The following is an 18,904-nucleotide window of genomic DNA, read 5'->3' on the forward strand; positions in this document are numbered from 1 at the left end:
AACTAAAGGGAAAAAAAACAATTAGTACACAGCAATGCTGAACAAAACCTTTAGTCATTCAAAAACCAAAATAAATGAAGACCAATTTCACATTGTCACAGAATATCACTGTCTTGCATCATACTAAAAGGTAAGTTAAAGGTGAACTATCTCTTTAAACAGTTATATTTTATTTTTTCCTAAGGGGTGTTATAGTTCAATGACAGCACTGTTTTCTTAAAAAATTCTAACCCCCCCCCCCCGAAGTCAAGCATATTGTATTCAAATTTAAAGCAATAATAACCAAAGGCCTTACAGATAGTTTATTTTTAATTCTTTATTAAGAAGGGTTGTTAACCACATAGAAATCAATTAGTGCAACATACACTCTGGGGACACACGTGTGAGGACGGCATGAGAAGTGTCCCTTTTGGAATAACAAAAAAAAAAAAAAATGAAATAGAAAAAAAAAAACCTCCATATTTAGCCGTTAATAAGAGCAGGTAACAAGGATTCCTCTCCATCATCTTTTGTGATTCATTCACTAAGCTTTCTGGCTTTAGGGCAATGGTCCACAACAATTAATCACCAGCAATAAATCTCTGCTTCTGCGGGTGACTAATCTCCTGTAAATACTTTCCCCATCGGTGATAAAGTGAGAATCGCTGGTGGTAAAACCCATTTGTTGCTTCGGTCTTCCAAAGTCACTGGAAGTTTCCTCATGAGGCAACTTTAGATGATTCAAGCAACACATGGGTTATACTGCCAGTGATTCACTTTATCACCAGTGGAAAAGTATTTACAGGAGATTAGTAACCCATAGAAGCAGAGATTTATCACTGGTAATTAATCATGTGGTGCACCATCATCTAAGGGCATTAGAATAAAACCAGCTAAAAAGGAGACAAAAAGTCCTGGACATTCTACCACCATCTTTTAGATGTAGTAAGAGCATTAGACGTTAAAGACCATTATTCCATCTTTCTGGACTGAAGCAGATGCAGTTATATCACTAGTATTATTACTCTTGCTCATGAGGAATTGGCTACGGCCATATTGGCTTAAGACAAGTAGTTGAGTGCTGTGAAGACCAAGATCTTGACATGAAGTGGGCTTAAGTGCATCTGAGGGCCCGATGAGATATCTGCTTCTTAATATGGAAATATTTACAATGAAGTTTTTGTTGTCTACTTTTGGCTGTTGGGTTTGCAGTCTGCCCATGATTCAGCGCCTTTTTGAAGACAATGCTTTTGAGGATCTGCCAAAGAACGAGTTCATTCAGAGAAACAGGGAGATAAGACTTCTCAAGATACTTGGCCGAGAATGGGTGACTGGATACCCAAAGGAATCCCATGGCTGATGCAGTGTTGGAAGGTTGAACTGCCAGTCGCTTATAAAGTGGCACACAACACACATATTAGCTCTTGGCTTTTAAAGTTATACCATTCTTGGACGTGCCTTTGTATGTTGAACAACTGCCCCCAACTCTGGAAAATCCTCTGCAGAAAAGAGCTTTGAGCTCCCAGCAGGCTGTGTTACAACACCCTTCCAGAATTCAGGCTGGGTTTTGCCTAAAGAACCAGAAGTTGTTGGAGGCAGGCCCACCTTATTATATGGGTTGCTTTTCTGGTTGGAGCATTGTCTGGAGAAGTGTGTTCTTGAGTCACATTTGTAGCAATAGCGAGGCTGCCCCTGATATACTACATCTCCCCTCTCACTCCCTATGAAAAACGTAGCGGGCAGGTGTTGGTAGACTTGACCTTTGAGCTTCAACTTCACATGTACCCTCCATGCACCGGTCCAATCGCCAAACCTATCTCTCCTGCGAATAAGTGGGGTCAGGACAATGCAGTGCTGTTTAAGCCACAAGAGAATATCTTCTGGATGTATATTCACATCCGTAAAATATATCATCATACCTTTAACCCCAGGTCTGGCAATAGGCACTACACTGAAGGACTTCAATACATCCATGGTCCGTGGTTCCTGGTAGAGGGACCAAAACTTTTGGTAATACTCTGTCTCATGAAAGTAAACCTCATATTCCTGCCCTGGCAGGTTAATAACTGCAAAAATGTCTTTCGGTTGGAAGACCGTGGATTCCAATAAGAATTTACAAATAATTAAGCTCCTGTCTGAAGAGCGTTCATATTCCCCAATCCAACAGAATCGGACCACATTTCTTGGCTTGAAAGGATCTGGGCATGGCCCCTCCTCTTCTAATCTGGCTTTATTGAGCCTAATGTCCCACTTGCATGGAGATGGCAGTAGTGAGCTTTGTGCCACCTGTGGGACGGACATGTTGACTTGGGCCAAGTCATGGGACACGCTTGTTGGAGACTGGGAATGCTTGAGTTTTCCTTTGCTTGGTGGAACATCTTCTGGTTTATATTTTAGGAAAGGGCAGGTTTGTTCCATATCGTTACCATTATCGTCCAAATCTGTAGCCATACAGGAGTCATAAGCAATGCTAGATACACAGGGAAAAGTAACTTCCGAATCAATACCTTGAGCTCCATCTACTAATGAAAGCTCATTCAATGCTGCATGAAGTGGAGAGACCACTTCATCTCCCAAGCCATGTACATCAGAACGATCTAGACCTGGGTGCATGTTACATTCTGTAGCCTCGGAAACATTTTCCATGGTATCCATGGACTGTAGCTTTAGAATGTCTTGGTGTAAGATCTAAATGTTTCAAGTCAGCAGGGGTTGTGGAGCGGCACCTGGGGAAAAATGCAGCAATAAAACAGGATCAATGGTCCATTATAAAATCACTAATTTTAATGATAAGGCACAGTGACAATACTCTTTAGCCAGCGCAAAGGCTTCTCTTTTAATATTGTGCTAGAAACTTATCAACCACCCTTTAGGGCAGGAGGATTGCAGCTCCCTCAAACTCTTCATCACCTTTCAACAATCACAAATGTCTGACTGTAAGACTCCCTACTAGCATTACTCACATGCTTTCAGAATGCAGACAATAGTAGTTCAGGAATATATTGAGAATTAAAGTGGGTATAAATTTACAAACCAGACCAGTATTCAAGCACTCTCCCTCTACTTCTTGTTATGCAGCGGGATTTATTGGGATTTATTGCTGCACTGGGAATCGAATTATCTACCTTGTGAGGCCCAAACATGGAGTTGCTTCAATTTCCCGGTTTAGTTCAAGAAACAAACAAACAAAAAATAAAATTTTCTTAATTGAAACAGATAAAAGTAGAGTTCAGCACACACCCTATTCATTGCACTCATGTTGCACAAGGGGGTTTACTGTCCCATTAAGAAACTACGGCAGCCCAAATATCCCAACACATATCACTTTAAGAAGATGGGCAGCAACCCAGCTTTTGAGGCTCCATAGTGACTGAGGGGGATGAAAGAAATATTGGGGCCCACATATGTGTCTGGATATACCTCAATCTGGCCAGACCCTGCACCTTTAGTGAGAAGCCACACCTTTTCATGGCAGTTGGCTCTCCCACCTAACTGACCCTAGTCACCCCCCCCCCCAGAGTTCTATATTGCCTTTACAGTATAGAAAAATATTACTAGATATAGGGCAAACATTAAAGGGGAACTCCACCCATAAATACTAGGGATGCACCGAATCCAGGATTCGGTTCGGGATTCGGCCAGGATTCTGCATTTTTCAGCAGGATTTTTTTTCGGCCAAATCCTTCTGCCCGGCCGAACCGAATCCTAATATGCATATGCAAATTAGGGGCGGGAGGGAAATTGCGTGACTTTTTGTCACAAAACAAGGAAGTAAAAAATGTTTTCCCCTTCCCACCCCTAATTTGCATATGCAAATTGGGGTTCGGATTCGGTTCGGTATTCGGCCGAATCTTTCAAGAAGGATTCGGGGGATCGGCCGAATCCAAAAAAGTGGATTCGGTGCATCCCTAATAAATACAGTTTTTGGCTTAAAGAAAGAAGATATAAAGAAAGAAGATATAACTCTAAGCAACATTCTAATATAAAGCCATTACACATTTTGACTGGTTTCAAAGTTATTGGGTCATGAAATTTCTGTTGAAAGCAGTGTTTGTCTGTCCCTTTCTATCCTCTGACTCAATGTAGCGTAAGTAAGTTCCCCTCCAGTTCTTTTTATCAGCTGGCTTCTGCTGCATGTTTCCAAGAGTGCAGAGAATATAAAACTGCCAGACTTTACCATGAGCCAGATACAGGTTGCTGGTTTTCAGGACAGTGAAAGGTGCGTTAAAAGGGTTGCTTGTTATTGGACGTGGTGCAGTAGTAAGTGAAATAGGCAACTTTCATTTGTATTAGTAATAGAACTGCTGCACCACTTCCAATAACAAGCAACCCTTAACCCTATGCTTCTTAACAAGTGATGATTGCTAGCTTATTGGCTCAGTGTAATGTTGTCATCATTATATGAAAAGGGAATCATAAGATGAACTACCCCTTTAAGTTACAACCCCCTGTCCCTCTCTTACCTCCTGAGTTCCCTCTGCACTGCTAATATTGTTCAAAGTCTCTTCCCACCACCCTTGTGCTTGAGCACCTGATATGGGAAATACCTGCATCATACACCAGGTGTTTCTCCTTAGCCTTAACCCCTTAGCAGACATGCTGCACCCGATGCCCCTTATAAAACAACAAAAAAGCAGTTGTGTCGGAGCCAAAGCTTTGTAGGTTTTAAAGGGGAACATATGAAGACTTGTGTCAGCTGAAACAGATAGTGTGTTACTAGGTTGAAGGAGGAATAAATGGTTGTATTTACTGTTTCCCCCCTTTCCCCAGTGCAGCAAGACCAAACACACACACCCCATACATTCCCATTATTTTAGTTTACTGGGGTGCTTTGCCACTGGCCAATAGCATCACATATAACATGGGGTGGTTTACCTTTAAGTTGTTATATTTAATAGAGTGGCCAATTCTAAACAACTTCTCAGCAGTGTCGGACTGGCCCACATTCAGGCCTGGACTGGCAATCTGTGGGTTCTGGCAAATGCCAGAGGGGCTGCTATAAGGTCCCATAGAAAGTCAGTATTTAGTGGGCAGGTGGGAGCTGTTTGGGCCTCTGTGTGGGCTGATTGGGCCTCTGTGTACCTGAAATGTCAGGGCCTATTTTAATTCTCAGTCCGGACCTGCCCACAGGGATACCAGGAAAACTCCCGGTGGGCCCAGGTATCAGTGGCCCCTCAGGCTGCTAAACATTTAGCCTATTTCATGGCCATTCCATATTTCTATTAGAACAAAGAGACTAAATAGATGGAATAATGGATTAAAGTATGTAAAGAAAAGAGACTAGGAGAATAGAGGTTAAGTGAGGAGAGGAAGAATAATAGTACTGAGAATGGGCCCCTGGTCTAAGGTTAATTGGTGGGCCCCTGGTCAATGGTTTTCGGGTGGGCCCCTGGTGTCCCAGTACGACACTGCTTCTCAGTTGGTCTTAATTTTTTTATAGTGTTTTAATTATTTGCCTTTTTCTTCTGACTCTTTCCAGCTTTCAAATGGGAGGGCCACTGACCCCCATCCAAAAAAACAAATGCTCTGTAAGGCTACAAATATATTGTTATTGCTGCTTTTTATCACTCATCTTTCTATTCAGGCCTCTCCTATTCAGTGCATGGTAGCTAGGGTGATTTAGACCCCAGCAACCTGATTATTGAAACTGCAAACTGGAGAGCTGCTGAATAAAAAGCTAAATAGTTCAAAAACCACAAATAATATGAAATGAAATAAAATGAAAACCAATTGCAAATTGTCTCAGAATATTCCTCTCTGCATCAAAGTAAAAGATAATTTAAAGGTGAATCCCTTTAAAGGAGAAGGAAAGGCTTGGTGCACTTGGGGTGCCAAATGTTAGGTGCTCACTGGTATAACCCCAGGCCGGTGCAGTTTTCTGCTGATAGGAGCACCAGCCCAGGGTTTCAGGTAAGTCAATACAATCACTTGGAGTGCCTAACATTTGCACCGCAAGTGCACCAAGCCTTTCCTTCTCCTTTAATATTTATATGCAGACACATTTCTGCTCATAAAATTATAGACATACTTCTATGCAGTTGGTCAGCTTTTAAAATCAGATAGAATAAAAAGAAGGGATTGTCCCTGTGCAAGTGTACAAAATGCAGAGTTACCAGAAAATTCAGGGATACGTCTAGAAAATCCAATTGGATGTAAATATAATCAGTGTAGCCCTGCAGCATGGATGAAGTAGATGATGTAGCAACCCTAGAGACCTGTAGGTGCTGGAGCCTCACCTCCTTGCCTGGACACCCAACAGCACCTTTTTCATGGGAAATGATTGACTCTTGGACTGGTGGGTAGTGTGGATGTTACAGCTGTCTTACCCTCTGGTTGGGGTTTATTGGTAGGTTCCTCCACTGATATTGCTCTTTTTGCTCAACATATGTCCATATGATATTGAAAAGAGAGTAATATCTAACATGCTGTGAGTAGGAAATCCCATGTGATATTAGGGCCAAGCAGCAGAAACTTAAGGGTAGGGATGCACTGAATCCACTTTTTTGGATTCGGCTGAACCCCCGAATCCTTCACAAAAGATTCGGCCGAGTACCGAACCGAATCCTGATTTGCATATGCAAATAAGGGGTGGAAAGGGAAAACATTTTTTACTTCCTTGTTTTCTGACAAAAAGTCACGCAATTTCCCTCCACTAATTTGCATATGCAAATTAGGATTCGGATTCGGCCGGCAGAAGGATTCAGCCGAATCTGAATCCTGCTGAAAAAGGCCAAATCCTGGCCGAATCCCAAACCGAATCCTGGATTCAGTGCATCCCTACTTAAGGGAGATGTATTGTGTAACAAATAAGAATGTGCCAGTGTATTATATTCTCAAGTATAGGATTGTGCTTTGACTCTGTACAAATCCTCTTGGTGAAACTGACTCGCGCCAATATTTGCTTCTTATCAGCTTTACCCAACTTCTCCTTATGCTGCTTTTTAGCACTTAAAGGGATACTGTCATGGGAAAAAATGATTTTCAAAATCAGTTCATAGTGCTTCTTCAGCAGAATTGCTTTAGAGAAATCCATTTCTCAAAAGAGCAAACAGAAATCTGACTTGGAGCTAGACATTGTCAGATTCCCAGCTGCCCCTATTCATGTGACATGTGCTCTGATATATAGGCTGTATAGAAGGAGAGCGTAGGCCAGTGTTGCTGGGCATGTAGATCATGTAGGGGATAATTGCTGGTATTCTATGTGCTAGTGCCCTCTAGAGAACAAGAAGAGGAAGGAAACAGTGCGCAATCCTCCAGGCTCAAGTTCTCTTCTGAGTACAATGTGGGGCCCGAGCAGAACAGGGTGCAGCTGATCGATGTACGGCTAGTGGAGAACACTGCAGTGGGTTGAGAAAAACTCGACCTGCAACCAGCCGAGATCCACACACCCCAGATCTACGCCCACCCGTTCCCGTCTTGCCTTTATAGACCCGTGCCGCCCACCAATGACATCACAAAAGGGGCAGGGCAGGCCCGGCCTATAAAACCGGAAGTCGTTAGTGTAAGGTCACAGGCGGGGAGAGCAGGTAGAAGAGGTCAACCCAAACCCGGTCCTCGACCTGCAAATGGGGCAGCGAGGTCGGCCCGAACTCGCCCGACCCGTGGGTCCTGGGCCGGCCCGAACATCACTACTGCATAAGCCGTTTCTTTCAATACCTTTTTTATTTGGTAAAAACATTAATGTGCTTAAATATTTACACTCAGACAGCCTATGAAAGAACTACTTAAAATGTTAACATTGATTATGACCATTTTAACACAAGTGGTGTATAAATTAACATTTTATGGCTTTGTTTTTTTTTTTGTCCGACGGGAGGTGTAGTTCACCTTCAGTGTTGTTTCAGAGTTGTGATTAGGACTGGTATTCCTTAATTGAACTGCAGCTCCCCACTATTAAAAAACTTTCAATACATTTTTTTCCAAAACATAGGGAATACAGACAGCCTTACGCATTTTGTACGCAGATAGACGTATGTGGGGAAAAAAGAAAGGGCTGATGGAGAGAATCTCTGGCTGGGGCCCATTGGGAGATCCTCGAGCACTGTGGCAGGCAGGTTCAGTCCTGCAGTTCTGTAACTAGGAATGTACTGCACATGTAAGTGGGTTATGTACAATATATTGACAGTGGGTATCAGGGCTGACTTGCAGAAGGTTCTTGAACAAAACAAACAGCAACAGGTTTTATTCTCTTTAAGCACAAATCAGGGTTTTGATACTCACAATCCTTTGAGGTTTATCACATACATGTCAGATAATATCACAGCAATTCAGAGGCAGCACCTTGTGACGCCCATGTGGAGATAGTGTAGATAGATGCACCCTCAGGATCTCTGTACAGTGACCTGGATCCCCACACATTGGATCACGGAAATCACTAAACCTAAATCCCTATCAGGTTGTGATCCCTACACTACAGACCAGTCTTCCTGAGGGGAGAGCTACCCCCTTGCTATCACTCCTAGTTGGAGCACAGGCTGTCCTTGCTCACTAGTTCTATCTGACTTACTCCTAGAAAGTGCTTTATAGAGAACTACCATGTTCTGACCACTCATTCACAGAGTCCCAGTATCCCCGACTTTACCCAGGGCCTCACCATGGGGCCTTCCCTTTACTGAGGCCTAAGCTCCAGGTTTCCAGCAGCATTCACTCCCTCCTGGAGTGGCAGAGGAAAGAAAAAGCTCCACCATCTGCCCAGTGCTATACTGAAGTGCAGGCCCGGATTTGCGGCAAGGCCGCATAGGCCCGGGCCTAGGGCAGCAAAAAAATAGGGGCGGCATGCCGCCCAGCCGCACTATGGGGACGCGTGCGTCCCCATTCAATTACAGCAGCTGCGCCGGCGAAAAAACGCCGGCGCGCTGGGAAGGGGAGGTGAGGTGGACGCCTGGTCGGACCGCGCGGCCGCCTGGTCGGACCACGCGGCCTAGGGGCGCCGCACATTGAAATCCGGCGCTGCTGAAGTGTGACAGAAAGTGGTCATCAGCCTCTGGGCCAATCACACACTGTACACATTATGCTAATGAGCAAAAGTTGATACATAGGCTTCTGCCCAGCAACCAAAGAACAAGAAAGTGTAAGCATTTAAAGCCATAGGGAGCGTTAATCCTATGGTCCCTACATGAGTGTCACAGACACTTTCCAAGATGGTGACCCCCTGTGACAAGTTTGAAGTCCTGGATCATTGCTGCTATTGACAAGCTCAAACTTTAGCCTCCTGCAATAAGTTCACTATATAAAATAGGACATTTTTAGCCACATTCATTTTTAGGGTTTAGTTCTCCTTTAAGAGTTTGCTGTAGGGTGGAATATATACAGGCTGACAACCAATGTATTGGCCCAAATTGGTAGCTTTCCCAACCAATATCTGATCAGGGTTTAGTTAGATATGTGATCAGTGTTAATGGCATAATGTCTGGCATGTCGATACAGAAACTGTGGTCGAATATGATTCGAGGGCCTGTACCTTTCCCACTGCTCTCAGGATAAGCTGATAAACTTTGCACTCATACCTTTGCTTCGTTTTCTGACCTTTAATTTCTCTCCAATCCTATCGCAAATAATTGCTAGACTGAGAGCCTGCTCATTTTGCTTCTTTCCAATAAATGATGCTAAAATAAAATCTGCCTGAAATACGGAGCTCAGTTCCATCACGCACAGACGCTCTTCCCTCTATGAATCCTCCGATGGCTTTTAAGAGATGTCCTGTATTTAAAGCACTTGCCACACTCGGGGCACATGTAGGGTTTATCCCCCGTGTGCAGATTGAGGTGCTCCACAAGGCCGGCTCTTTGGGAGAAGCATTTCTCACAGTAGCTACAGATAAACGGTTTCTGCCCCGTGTGGCTTTTGTGATGCCGGACGAGGACGGATTTATCCGAAAACCATTTGCTACACACGGGGCACTGAAAGGGTTTCTCCCCGGTGTGAGTCCGGATGTGCCGGGTGATATAGGAGTGTGTTCTGAAGCATTTCCCACAGAAGGAGCACACAAACTGCTTCTCCTTGTCTGGCCCTATGGTTTGGGTGTAGTGTTTCCCACTCTCCTTCTGGCATTTTGCATCACTTTGTTGGCTAAGAGCTGAGATTGTAGGGCCATTTTCCTCCGACACAGAAGAACCCTTGTTTAGCTCATAACTGTCAGTTCTTGGGAGACAATCAACATCAGATTCAAAGTTAATGCTGTCATCCTTGAATTCATAGATTTTTACACATGGGTTTTCTTGAATTTTCTCGATGCAGGGGTTTGGTATAAGCAAAGGCTCTCTCATTTGGTGCCTTTTTGGTGAGACTGTGAAATGTATTCTTTCCTCTAGGCTTTGATCCTTCTTAGTGTCCTCCTGGTTTCTCTCGGGTGACTGGCACTCAGCAAGGTTCTCCTTCTGATCCCTTTCCATAACAGTAACAATATTTACATGTTCTCGGGAAGCGTTAACCTGGAGTCCATCGCCCTGAATTTCACCAACAACAGATGTATCTGTAAATAAAAGTGAACAATGTGTAATCAGGATACACAAATGCACAGCAACAGAACATAAACTAGTCACTAGTCTCTATGGTATCTGTCCAATGACAAAACAAAACCACAGGCAACATGAAATTTAGACTATAATACATACTATGTACTGCCCTTAGTTAAGTGCTGCATGAGGGAAACTCACCTCATATATAAATAGTGGCAGGGCTGATCCTATCAAATGTGGGGCCCAATTGGGACCATGTTGGCGGGGCCCCTAGACAAAGTGTTGTTGGCTACTGACACACCAAGTATTTAGGAAAATAAGGGCATACAGGCACAAAATAGAAAGGAAAGGGGCAGACAAGGTAAGAGAGTGAGAGGGATGAAATAGGGGCACATAATAGGGGCACACAGGGTAAGAGAGAGAGGGAGGAAATAGGAGAATGGACTGGGCCAATTAGTTTGGGGCAGGCTGGGCCGATTCAGCTTGGGAGCAGGCTTGGTTGGATTGGGGGCAGGCAGGGCCTATCAAGGTTGGAGGAAAGCTGGGCCTATGAGAGTTGGGGGCAGGCTAGACCTATGGAGTTGGGGGATAGGCTGGCTTATCAGAGTTGGGCAGGCCCGGACTGGCAATCTGTGGGTTCTGGCAAATGCCAGAGGGGCTGCTATAAGGTCCCATTGAAATTCAGTATTTATTGGGCTGGTGGGGGCTGTTTGGGCCTCTATGTGGGCTGGGTGGGCCTCTGTGTACCTGAAATGACAGGTCCTAATTTAATTCTCAGCCCGGTCCTGGAGTTGGGGGTGGGCTGGACCTATAGATTTGGGGATGGGCTGGACTCTCAAAGTTGGGGGCAGGCCAGGCAGCATCATGTGTTGAGGGAAATATTATCTGTGCTGCCCTGTGGTGCGGGGCCCCCAGAGGTGCGGGGCCCTATTGGGCCCAATTGGTCCAATAGGCCTAAGGCCGGCCCTGAATAGTGGGGAAGGGTGCAAAGTGCAAAAACAGGTGCAAATCTGCTCTGTACATAGGTGTAGCTCTTTGCTCTCCAGAATGGCATGCAGATTCAGTGCAAAGCTTAGGCTGCACAAATGGCAAAGGTTCTTTGTTGATTGGTCATTTAGAATATAACACTTTTGTCAGTAGGATCTCTATGGGCGATGGGATATCCGGCACTTTGTCACCCAAGAGAAATCACTTCTCCTGCAGATAGAAGAGCCTGAAAATACCTTCCCATCCGGATCAGTTAAAATCGGAGCATCGGAGAGTTTTAACTTACATAATGACATGACAATGCCAAAGAATGCAATTCTTGCAAGCTAGTCCAGGTTTGCTGCATGTATAATGTTTTACAAGCGGTGTTTTCAATTGGTTCGGATGGAAAGATATTTTTGGGTGCTTTGTCATCTGCTGGATTTCCCATGGGAGTCCCCACATACCGCCATATAGATGAGGTCCTTTATCTCATGGGGTAGTGTTGAGCAATATACAAGATTTTCAGCCACTGAGAAGCAGACGTGTACTTCTAAAAGAGTTCTGCATAGGTCGGGGTACCTGTAAAGTGGTCGGGAATGGGACACAGAGACCCAGATTCGCTGAACATTCATGGTCTGTGGGTGCCCTGCCTGGGTGCTCGGGATTGCAGACTCACATTCCCCCACCTACTGAAGTTAAAAATAACCTTTCCCCCCAACCTTTTTGATCTGCCTCCAGAGTGCTGTCACCTCCTCCATCTAATTTGTGTGGGCCCCGGGTCAAGTAAAAGATTCCGTTAGCAGGGACAGGGAGCTTTTTATTGGACCAGTGGGTCCGGGTCAGGTTGTGAGTTAGCAGGTCTGGGTTGGCCACAGGTTTGCTCAACTAGACCCGCTCAGGACTCCATTTCAAAACCAAGTAAATGCTCTATGTTGATTGGTTGTTATGGGTTACTAAAATTAAAGTGACTCTGAACATGTTATTACCATATATTATGTACTGTATAAATATAACTTTTTCTCTGCCCAAGATTGAGGCTAGCTGGCATACTGTATATGTGTCCTACCTATATATCTGTAATCTAGATATATTCACTGACGCTATGGTACCAGAGTGAACGTCCACTGACCTACACAGGTATTTGGGTGGATTATTTTCTCCTGCGGTTCCAGCTTTGCTTCCTTGTCTCTCTCACTCCACAGTTGGATAGGTTTTACAATGTCACACCCTGGTCAGAATAATAGACAAAAAAAGAGTCAAAAGAGACTAGAAAATTCAAAAGAGACTAGAACATGTTAAGATAAACAAAGGTCCAGTGCCGGATGGTATTCATCCCAGGGTACTTAGTGAGCTTAACGCTGTGATTGCCAAATCTCTTTACTTCATTTTATACAAAACTATAGGCCAGTTAGTCTGATATCAGTGGTAGGAAAGCTTTTTGAAGGGTTAATAAAGGATAAAATACTGGACTTCATAGCAAATCATAATACTATGAGTGTGTGCCAGCATGGTTTTATGTGTAATAGATCTTGCCAGACTAACTTAATTTCTTTTTATGAGAAGGTAAGTAGAGACCTTGATTCTGGGATGGCAGTGGATGTGATTTACTTAGACTTTGCTAAAGCATTTGATACAGTGCCACACAGAAGGTTACTGGTTAAATGAAGGAATGTTGGCCTGGAACATAGTATTTGTACCTGGATAGAGAACTGGCTAAAAGATAGACTACAAAGAGTGGTGGTAAATGGAACATTTTCTAATTGGACCAGTGTTGTTAGTGGAGTACCGCAGGGCTCTGTACTAGGTCCCTTGCTTTTCAACTTGTTTATTAATGACCTGGAGGTGGCCATTGAAAGTACTGTTTCTATTTGTGCAGATGAGACTAAATTGTGCAGAACTATAGGTTCCATGCAGGATGCTGCCACTTTGCACAGTGATTTGTCTAAACTGGAAAACTGGGCAGCAAACTGGAAAATGAGGTTCAATGTTGATAAATGCAGGTTATGCACTTTGGCAAAAATAATATAAATGCAAGTTCTACACTAAATGGCAGTGTGTTGGGAGTTTCCTTAAATGAGAAGGATCTTGGGGTCTTTGTAGATAACAAGTTGTCTAATTCTGGGCAGTGTCATTCTGTGGCTACTAAAGCAAATAAAGTTCTTGTATAAAAAAGGGCATTAACTCAAGGGATGAAACATAATTGTGTCTCTTTATAGGTCCCTGGTGAGGCCTCATCTGGAGTATGGGGGCAGTTTTGGACTCCAGTCCTTAAGAGGGATATAAATGAGCTGGAGAGAGTGCAGAGACTAAGTGCAACTAAACTGGTTAGATGGAGGGAAGAGTTAAATTATGAGGGGAGACTGACAAGGTTGGGGTTGTTTTCTCTGGAAAAAAGGCGCTTGTGAGGGGACATGATTAGACTGTACAAGTACATTAGAGGACATTATAGACAAATAGCAGGGGACCTTTTTACCCATAAAGAGAATCACGTACCAGAGGCCTCCCCTTCAGACTAGAGGAAAAGAAGTTTCATTTAAAGGAACAGAGTAGGGGGTTCATCACAGTGAGGACAGTGAGGTTGGGGAATGCACTGCCGGGTGATGATTCAGTTAATGACTATAAGAGGGACTTGGATGATTTCTTGGACAGACATAATACAAAGGCTATTGTGATACTAAACTCTATAGTTAGTATAGATATGGGGATATATCATTTATGTGACAGTAGGGAGGGGTGTGTGTATGGGGCTGGGTTTTCATTTGGAGGGGTTGGACTTGATGGACTTTGTCTTTTTTCTACTTTTGTTAACCATGTAAACACACACACACTTTATCCTCTGCCCCTACATAATAAGCCTGTACAAGTTGTACTACATCAAGACTGTTTCGGAAGTTATATTATAACATGGCTACGATTTGCATTTGCCAGCGAGAAACTTAAATCTTATTGGTTGCTCTACACGACATCTGATTCGTTACTCTGGGTTATTACAGAGGCATATTTTGAAGAATTTGTCTTATAACCCACTCAATTGTAGTATTTCTGCAACAAATACCTTTGCATGGCTGCCTATTCAAATCTGCCTGTATAAATTATTCCTGTTGTTTCCCTGGAGGAAGTGGGTGACGCACCTGATGTGCCGCTGACCTTATTCTTTCCAGCAACTGCACCCCCCCCTAATTTCATAGGTATTTTCCTAATACCAATTGAGCTGGTGGGATGAAAATCCTCAATCACTGCACCCTGGTAATGCTCCTTGTGTCCCTTTAAATATTCCCACTCGTCCATGGAGAGATAGACTGCTGCGTCGTCACATCTTAGAAGAACCTGGAAAACACCATTGATTTATGGTGAGACATTACCACTGGGGTCAGACAACGTACAAAATCCAATTTCCAGCAACGATCACCTCTGGGGCAGCCAGTTCCATCCTTTTGGGGATCCGTTTGGGGCTCAAGGAGCCGACCGGAGGATTGGGTTTGTGACTCTGGGATCGGACGTGTCCATCTGGAGTGGACGGTCTTCTGGTGGCTGTTCCTTCCTTACTCTGTTTCTTTACCACTATATAGTCCTATGTATATATATATATATAAAAACAATGACAGCTGTGATTGGCGGGTGTATCCTCAGATTAGCCAAAAACTGCCCACCCTCCCTGACACACTGCAGAGCACAAAACACTGATTAGGAAAGTTAATTCTGGCAAAAAGAAGAAAATATGGAATTAGAAAAGTCCAGGGAACGGAAACGAAATCATATAGGGAAGGAGAGTTTTGAATTAAGAAGGGTTATTCTTTATGGGCACGTGCCCTTGTTTTAGTCTAATGAAGTTATGGAATAGCAATAAGCATTAACTAATATAAACACAAGTGGCCCCCTTAACAAATTGTTTTTTGGCTGGAAATATTTTCCAAGAGAATAAAGTGTTAGTAAAGCTGGCCATAGACGCAGAGATCTGATCGTACGAATGGAGGATTCGTACGATATTCGAACCATGTGTAGAGAGTCCCGAATTTTTCGTCCGGCGGAGATCGGTCGTTTGGTCGATCGGACAGGTTAGAAAATTTCTGTTGGCTGTGGATAATATCTCTGCGTGTATTGCTGTCAGGGGCAGAACATCGGCTCATCTGTTCTTACAACTTTATATTTCATCTGAATGGAAAGATCGAATCCGAACCCTAATTTGCATATGCAAATTAGGGGTGGGAAGGGGAAAATTTTTTTACTTCCTTGTTTTCTGACAAAAAGTCACGTGTTTTCCCTCCCAGACCCTAATCTGCATATGCAAATTAGGATTCAGATTCGGTTCGGCTGGGCAGAAGGATCCGGCCGAATCTTGCTGAAAAAGGCCGAATCCCGAACCGAATCCTGGATTCGGTGCATCCCTAGTATTTCGGCCTTGTCTCTCACCTCTCCGGTCAGCAGGGACAGGATCTCCAACGTGAGGCTTACAATCCGCTCGGTGGCCTGATGGCTGCCCATGTCTATCATGGCTACACTGGGAGTCCTGTAGCAACTGTCACTGCTGCTCCTTGTGCAACTGTCAGGCCTGCAGAGAGATCAGAGGGGAGAGACAGAATTATGTAGTGAGTAAGTCAGAAGTGCTCAATACATTTAAACAGATTTCAGATACAGGAATAAAAAAGATTTTTTATTAGCTATAGAGAAAGCAGACCCCACAATTCGGGCCCCCTGTTCCTCAAGTGACTGTGGGGTCTGCTTCCTCTATAGTTACGCCACTGCTCTCCAGTTTGCAATTTCAGCAGCTATCTGGTTGCTAGGGTCCATATTCAACCAGCAACCATGCACTGATTTAAATAAGAGACTGGAGTATGAATAGGAAAGGCCTGAATAGAAAGATGAGGAATAAAAAGTAACAATAACACATTTGTAGCCTTACAGAGCATTTGTTTTTAGATGGGGTCAGTGACCCCCATTTGAAAGCTGGAGAGAGTCAGAAGAAAAAGGCAAATAACTCAAAAACGAATAAAAAATGAAGACCTATTGAAAAGTTGCATAGCATTAGCCTTTCTATAATATACTACAAGTTAACTTAAATGTGAAATACCCCTTTAGACAGGCAATGATTATTCTGAGACAGTTTACAGTTAATTTTTCAGTGTGTTTTTCTGGAATTATTTAGCTTTTTTTTTTAAAGGGCACCTGTTGGGCAAAAATATTATCCCCAACCAAAGATGCGGGATAATAGATCCCTCACTCCACTTGGGGGTAACAGTGAGTTTGTTTATTTTTAATTGTCCCCCACCAGCGCTTGGCCTCCTGCACCAGGAATGAGCTCCCGGTACGAGCGGCCATATTGGGGCACACGCATAATGAGTGAGTGATGCGGCTTCATTCATTATGTGCATGTGTGTGACATCAAAAGTGCATGTGTGTGACATCAGAAGTGCATGTGTGCATGTGTGTGACATCAGAAGTGCATGTGTGTGACATCAGAAGTGCATGTGTGCATGTGTGTGACATCAGAAGTGCATGTGTGTGACATCAGAAGTGCATGTGTGTGACATCAGAAGTGCATGTGTGTGACATCAGAAGTGCATGTGTGTGACATCAGAATGTGACATCAGAAGTGCATGTGTTTGACATCAGAAGTGCATGCGCTCTGATTGGTATGGCCGCTTGCGTTGGGTGCAGGTGGCCTAACACTGGTGGTGGGGGGGGGTAATACAAAAACTACTGTTACCCCCAAGTAACTGGTGGTGGGGGGGGTAATATTTTTGCCTAATAGGTGCACATTACTTATAGAATAGCCCATCTCAAGGAAGCGATCATTCACATGCCTTGAAAAGAAAATCTTCCCATTGACCCTAGTAACAAGGCTGTGGTTTGAATGACAGGCTGCAGGATAAAGGGGAGAAGGACTGAATAAAAGTATATAAAGATTAATGTGTCCCTATGGCTTTAATTCCCTACACTTCCTGATCTCCCTAGTTGCTGGGAAGATGCCCATGTAGCTAGATGTAATTTGCATAGTTGTGCTATTGGCCAGGAGGCTCTGTGACCACTTCCTGTCACACTCTGGTATAGTGAGTGAGAAGGGGTGGAGCTTCCTCTCTGGCTGCTGATCCCACTGTGTGTGCCCAGGGAGTCTGAGTACAGCCGAAAAAAGCCATATGCTCTAGAGGGACCGGTCCTCCAGCGTCTGAGTCGGGGAGCAGGGACCCCCATTAATGAGGCTAATGAGTGGCAGGATGTACCAATGTAAGTAACCTGTGGATCATGTGTCTCTGACAAATAAAAGTTTATTCTGTTTGACTGCAAGAACCTCCTGGAGCCCATTCTTTTCCCGTTTTATTGCACAGTAGCCTGTGGGAGTTGTAGTTCCACCACACCTGAAATGTTCCACTTAGCGAAGGCCTGAAGTGTTAGAGCATGGGTTACATGTGACTCGAAGCACTAGCTGGACATTAACCCCTTTTGGCCTGTATTGCCCAAGTGAGTGTGAGAAAGAAATAGAAAATAATAACAAGAAATAGATGTTACAGCAGCACAAATGGTATCACCCCACACACAGTCACTTCATTGCATCCCATTAGCAGTTACTCGATCACTGAAACCTACAGACAGTAAAAAAAAACACAGTTAAAAAAGCATCTGATTACTTGAAGGTGAGCTGCCCCTTTAAAAGAAATCTAACCCCCATAATGCATTGAGGCAAATATACTCTGTAGGAGAGTAAGTGGCTTAATGAGAGATATTCGCAGTTTTAGACTGTTCCTATCTGATTCTCCGTTACCCAAACTGACCTTCCCATTGTCAGGCCACTGACTTGCCAAACACTTATGTTTATTCAAATAAAAAAACAAAATAAAACAGAGAATACAATTGGTGAAAGTGCTCAGGGGAACATCAGAACTTTCTAATTCATTTCTTTACCCTCAGACCCCACAACTGATCAGCCCTGTAACCTGCTGCTTTTATAATCTTAACCCTGCAGATACTGACAGGCTGACACCCTCCCCTCACCTACCGTAACCATCAGTAACCGCACAGCTTTCCCTGTCTGTAGCTCCGCCCTCTGGCTCCTCTCATTGGTTTACTCTAAGCCTTCTGGGACATGTAGTTTTTCCTCTACAGCTGCCGCCTGCAGGCAAGGAAACCGGAACTACAGCTCCCAAAAACTCTCAATGGTCACATGACATGCAGCCGTGTACTGCACAGACGTCTTAAAGAAATAGTAACACCAAAAAAATGAAAGTGTTTTAAATTAATAAAAATATAATGCAGTGTTGCCCTGCACTAGTAAAACTGCTGAGTTTGCTTCAGAAACACTACTATAGTTTATATAAACAAGCTGCTGTGTAGCCATGGGGGCAGCCATTCAAGCACAGGATACACAGTAGATAACAGATAAATACTACTATAGTTTATATAAACAAGCTGCTGTGTAGCCATGGGGGCAGCCATTCAAGCACAGGATACACAGTAGATAACAGATAAGTACTACTATAGTTTATATAAACAAGCTGCTGTGTAGC

The 18,904-nt window shown here is 43.8% G+C and overlaps 2 protein-coding genes across 11 annotated transcripts; both read right to left on the reverse strand.

Annotated features, from left to right (window-relative positions):
* Positions 1-301: 301 nt before the first annotated feature.
* LOC108710055 lies at positions 302-4,577 on the reverse strand. The gene is made up of 2 exons (XM_018250427.2): positions 4,443-4,577; positions 302-2,705 (listed from the first exon to the last, which is right to left on the reverse strand). The coding sequence occupies exon 2, from the start codon at positions 2,632-2,634 to the stop codon at positions 1,417-1,419; it is 1,218 nt and encodes a 405-aa protein (XP_018105916.1). The 5' UTR covers positions 2,635-2,705; positions 4,443-4,577; the 3' UTR covers positions 302-1,416.
* Positions 4,578-9,191: 4,614 nt separating this feature from the next.
* Positions 9,192-18,477, reverse strand: LOC108710056 (gastrula zinc finger protein XlCGF48.2-like). Of its 10 annotated transcripts, none has more exons than XM_041584632.1 (7): positions 18,397-18,432; positions 17,910-17,983; positions 15,816-15,954; positions 14,815-14,976; positions 14,537-14,732; positions 12,535-12,633; positions 9,192-10,450 (listed from the first exon to the last, which is right to left on the reverse strand). In XM_041584632.1, exons 2-7 carry the CDS (start codon positions 17,957-17,959, stop codon positions 9,624-9,626), a joined length of 1,473 nt encoding a protein of 490 aa, XP_041440566.1. In that variant the 5' UTR covers positions 17,960-17,983; positions 18,397-18,432; the 3' UTR covers positions 9,192-9,623. The 10 variants fall into 10 exon arrangements, with proteins under 10 accessions (XP_041440566.1, XP_018105918.1, XP_041440569.1 ...); XM_018250429.2 differs by having other exon boundaries at positions 17,939-17,983; positions 18,397-18,413; XM_041584635.1 differs by having other exon boundaries at positions 17,759-17,983; positions 18,397-18,412.
* Between the last annotated feature and the right edge of the window lie 427 nt (positions 18,478-18,904).

Source organism: Xenopus laevis, chromosome 2S (assembly GCF_017654675.1).
Source record: "Xenopus laevis strain J_2021 chromosome 2S, Xenopus_laevis_v10.1, whole genome shotgun sequence".
Lineage (NCBI taxonomy): Eukaryota > Metazoa > Chordata > Amphibia > Anura > Pipidae > Xenopus > Xenopus laevis.

What these genes read in the sequence shown, in the direction of transcription:
- LOC108710055 (XM_018250427.2), bottom strand. Translation starts at nt 2,634, where the DNA reads ATGGATACCATGGAAAATGTTTCCGAGGCTACAGAATGTAACATGCAC.
- LOC108710056 (XM_041584632.1), bottom strand. Translation starts at nt 17,959, where the DNA reads ATGGGATGCAATGAAGTGACTGTGTGTGGGGTGATACCATTTGTGCTG. An exon ending in TGTCCCTGCTGACCGGAGAG is followed by an intron (nt 14,977 to 15,815) that starts GTGAGAGACAAG and finishes ATATATACATAG; the next exon opens with GACTATATAGTGGTAAAGAA. An exon ending in TAAGGTCAGCGGCACATCAG is followed by an intron (nt 12,634 to 14,536) that starts GTGCGTCACCCA and finishes TATTCTGACCAG; the next exon opens with GGTGTGACATTGTAAAACCT.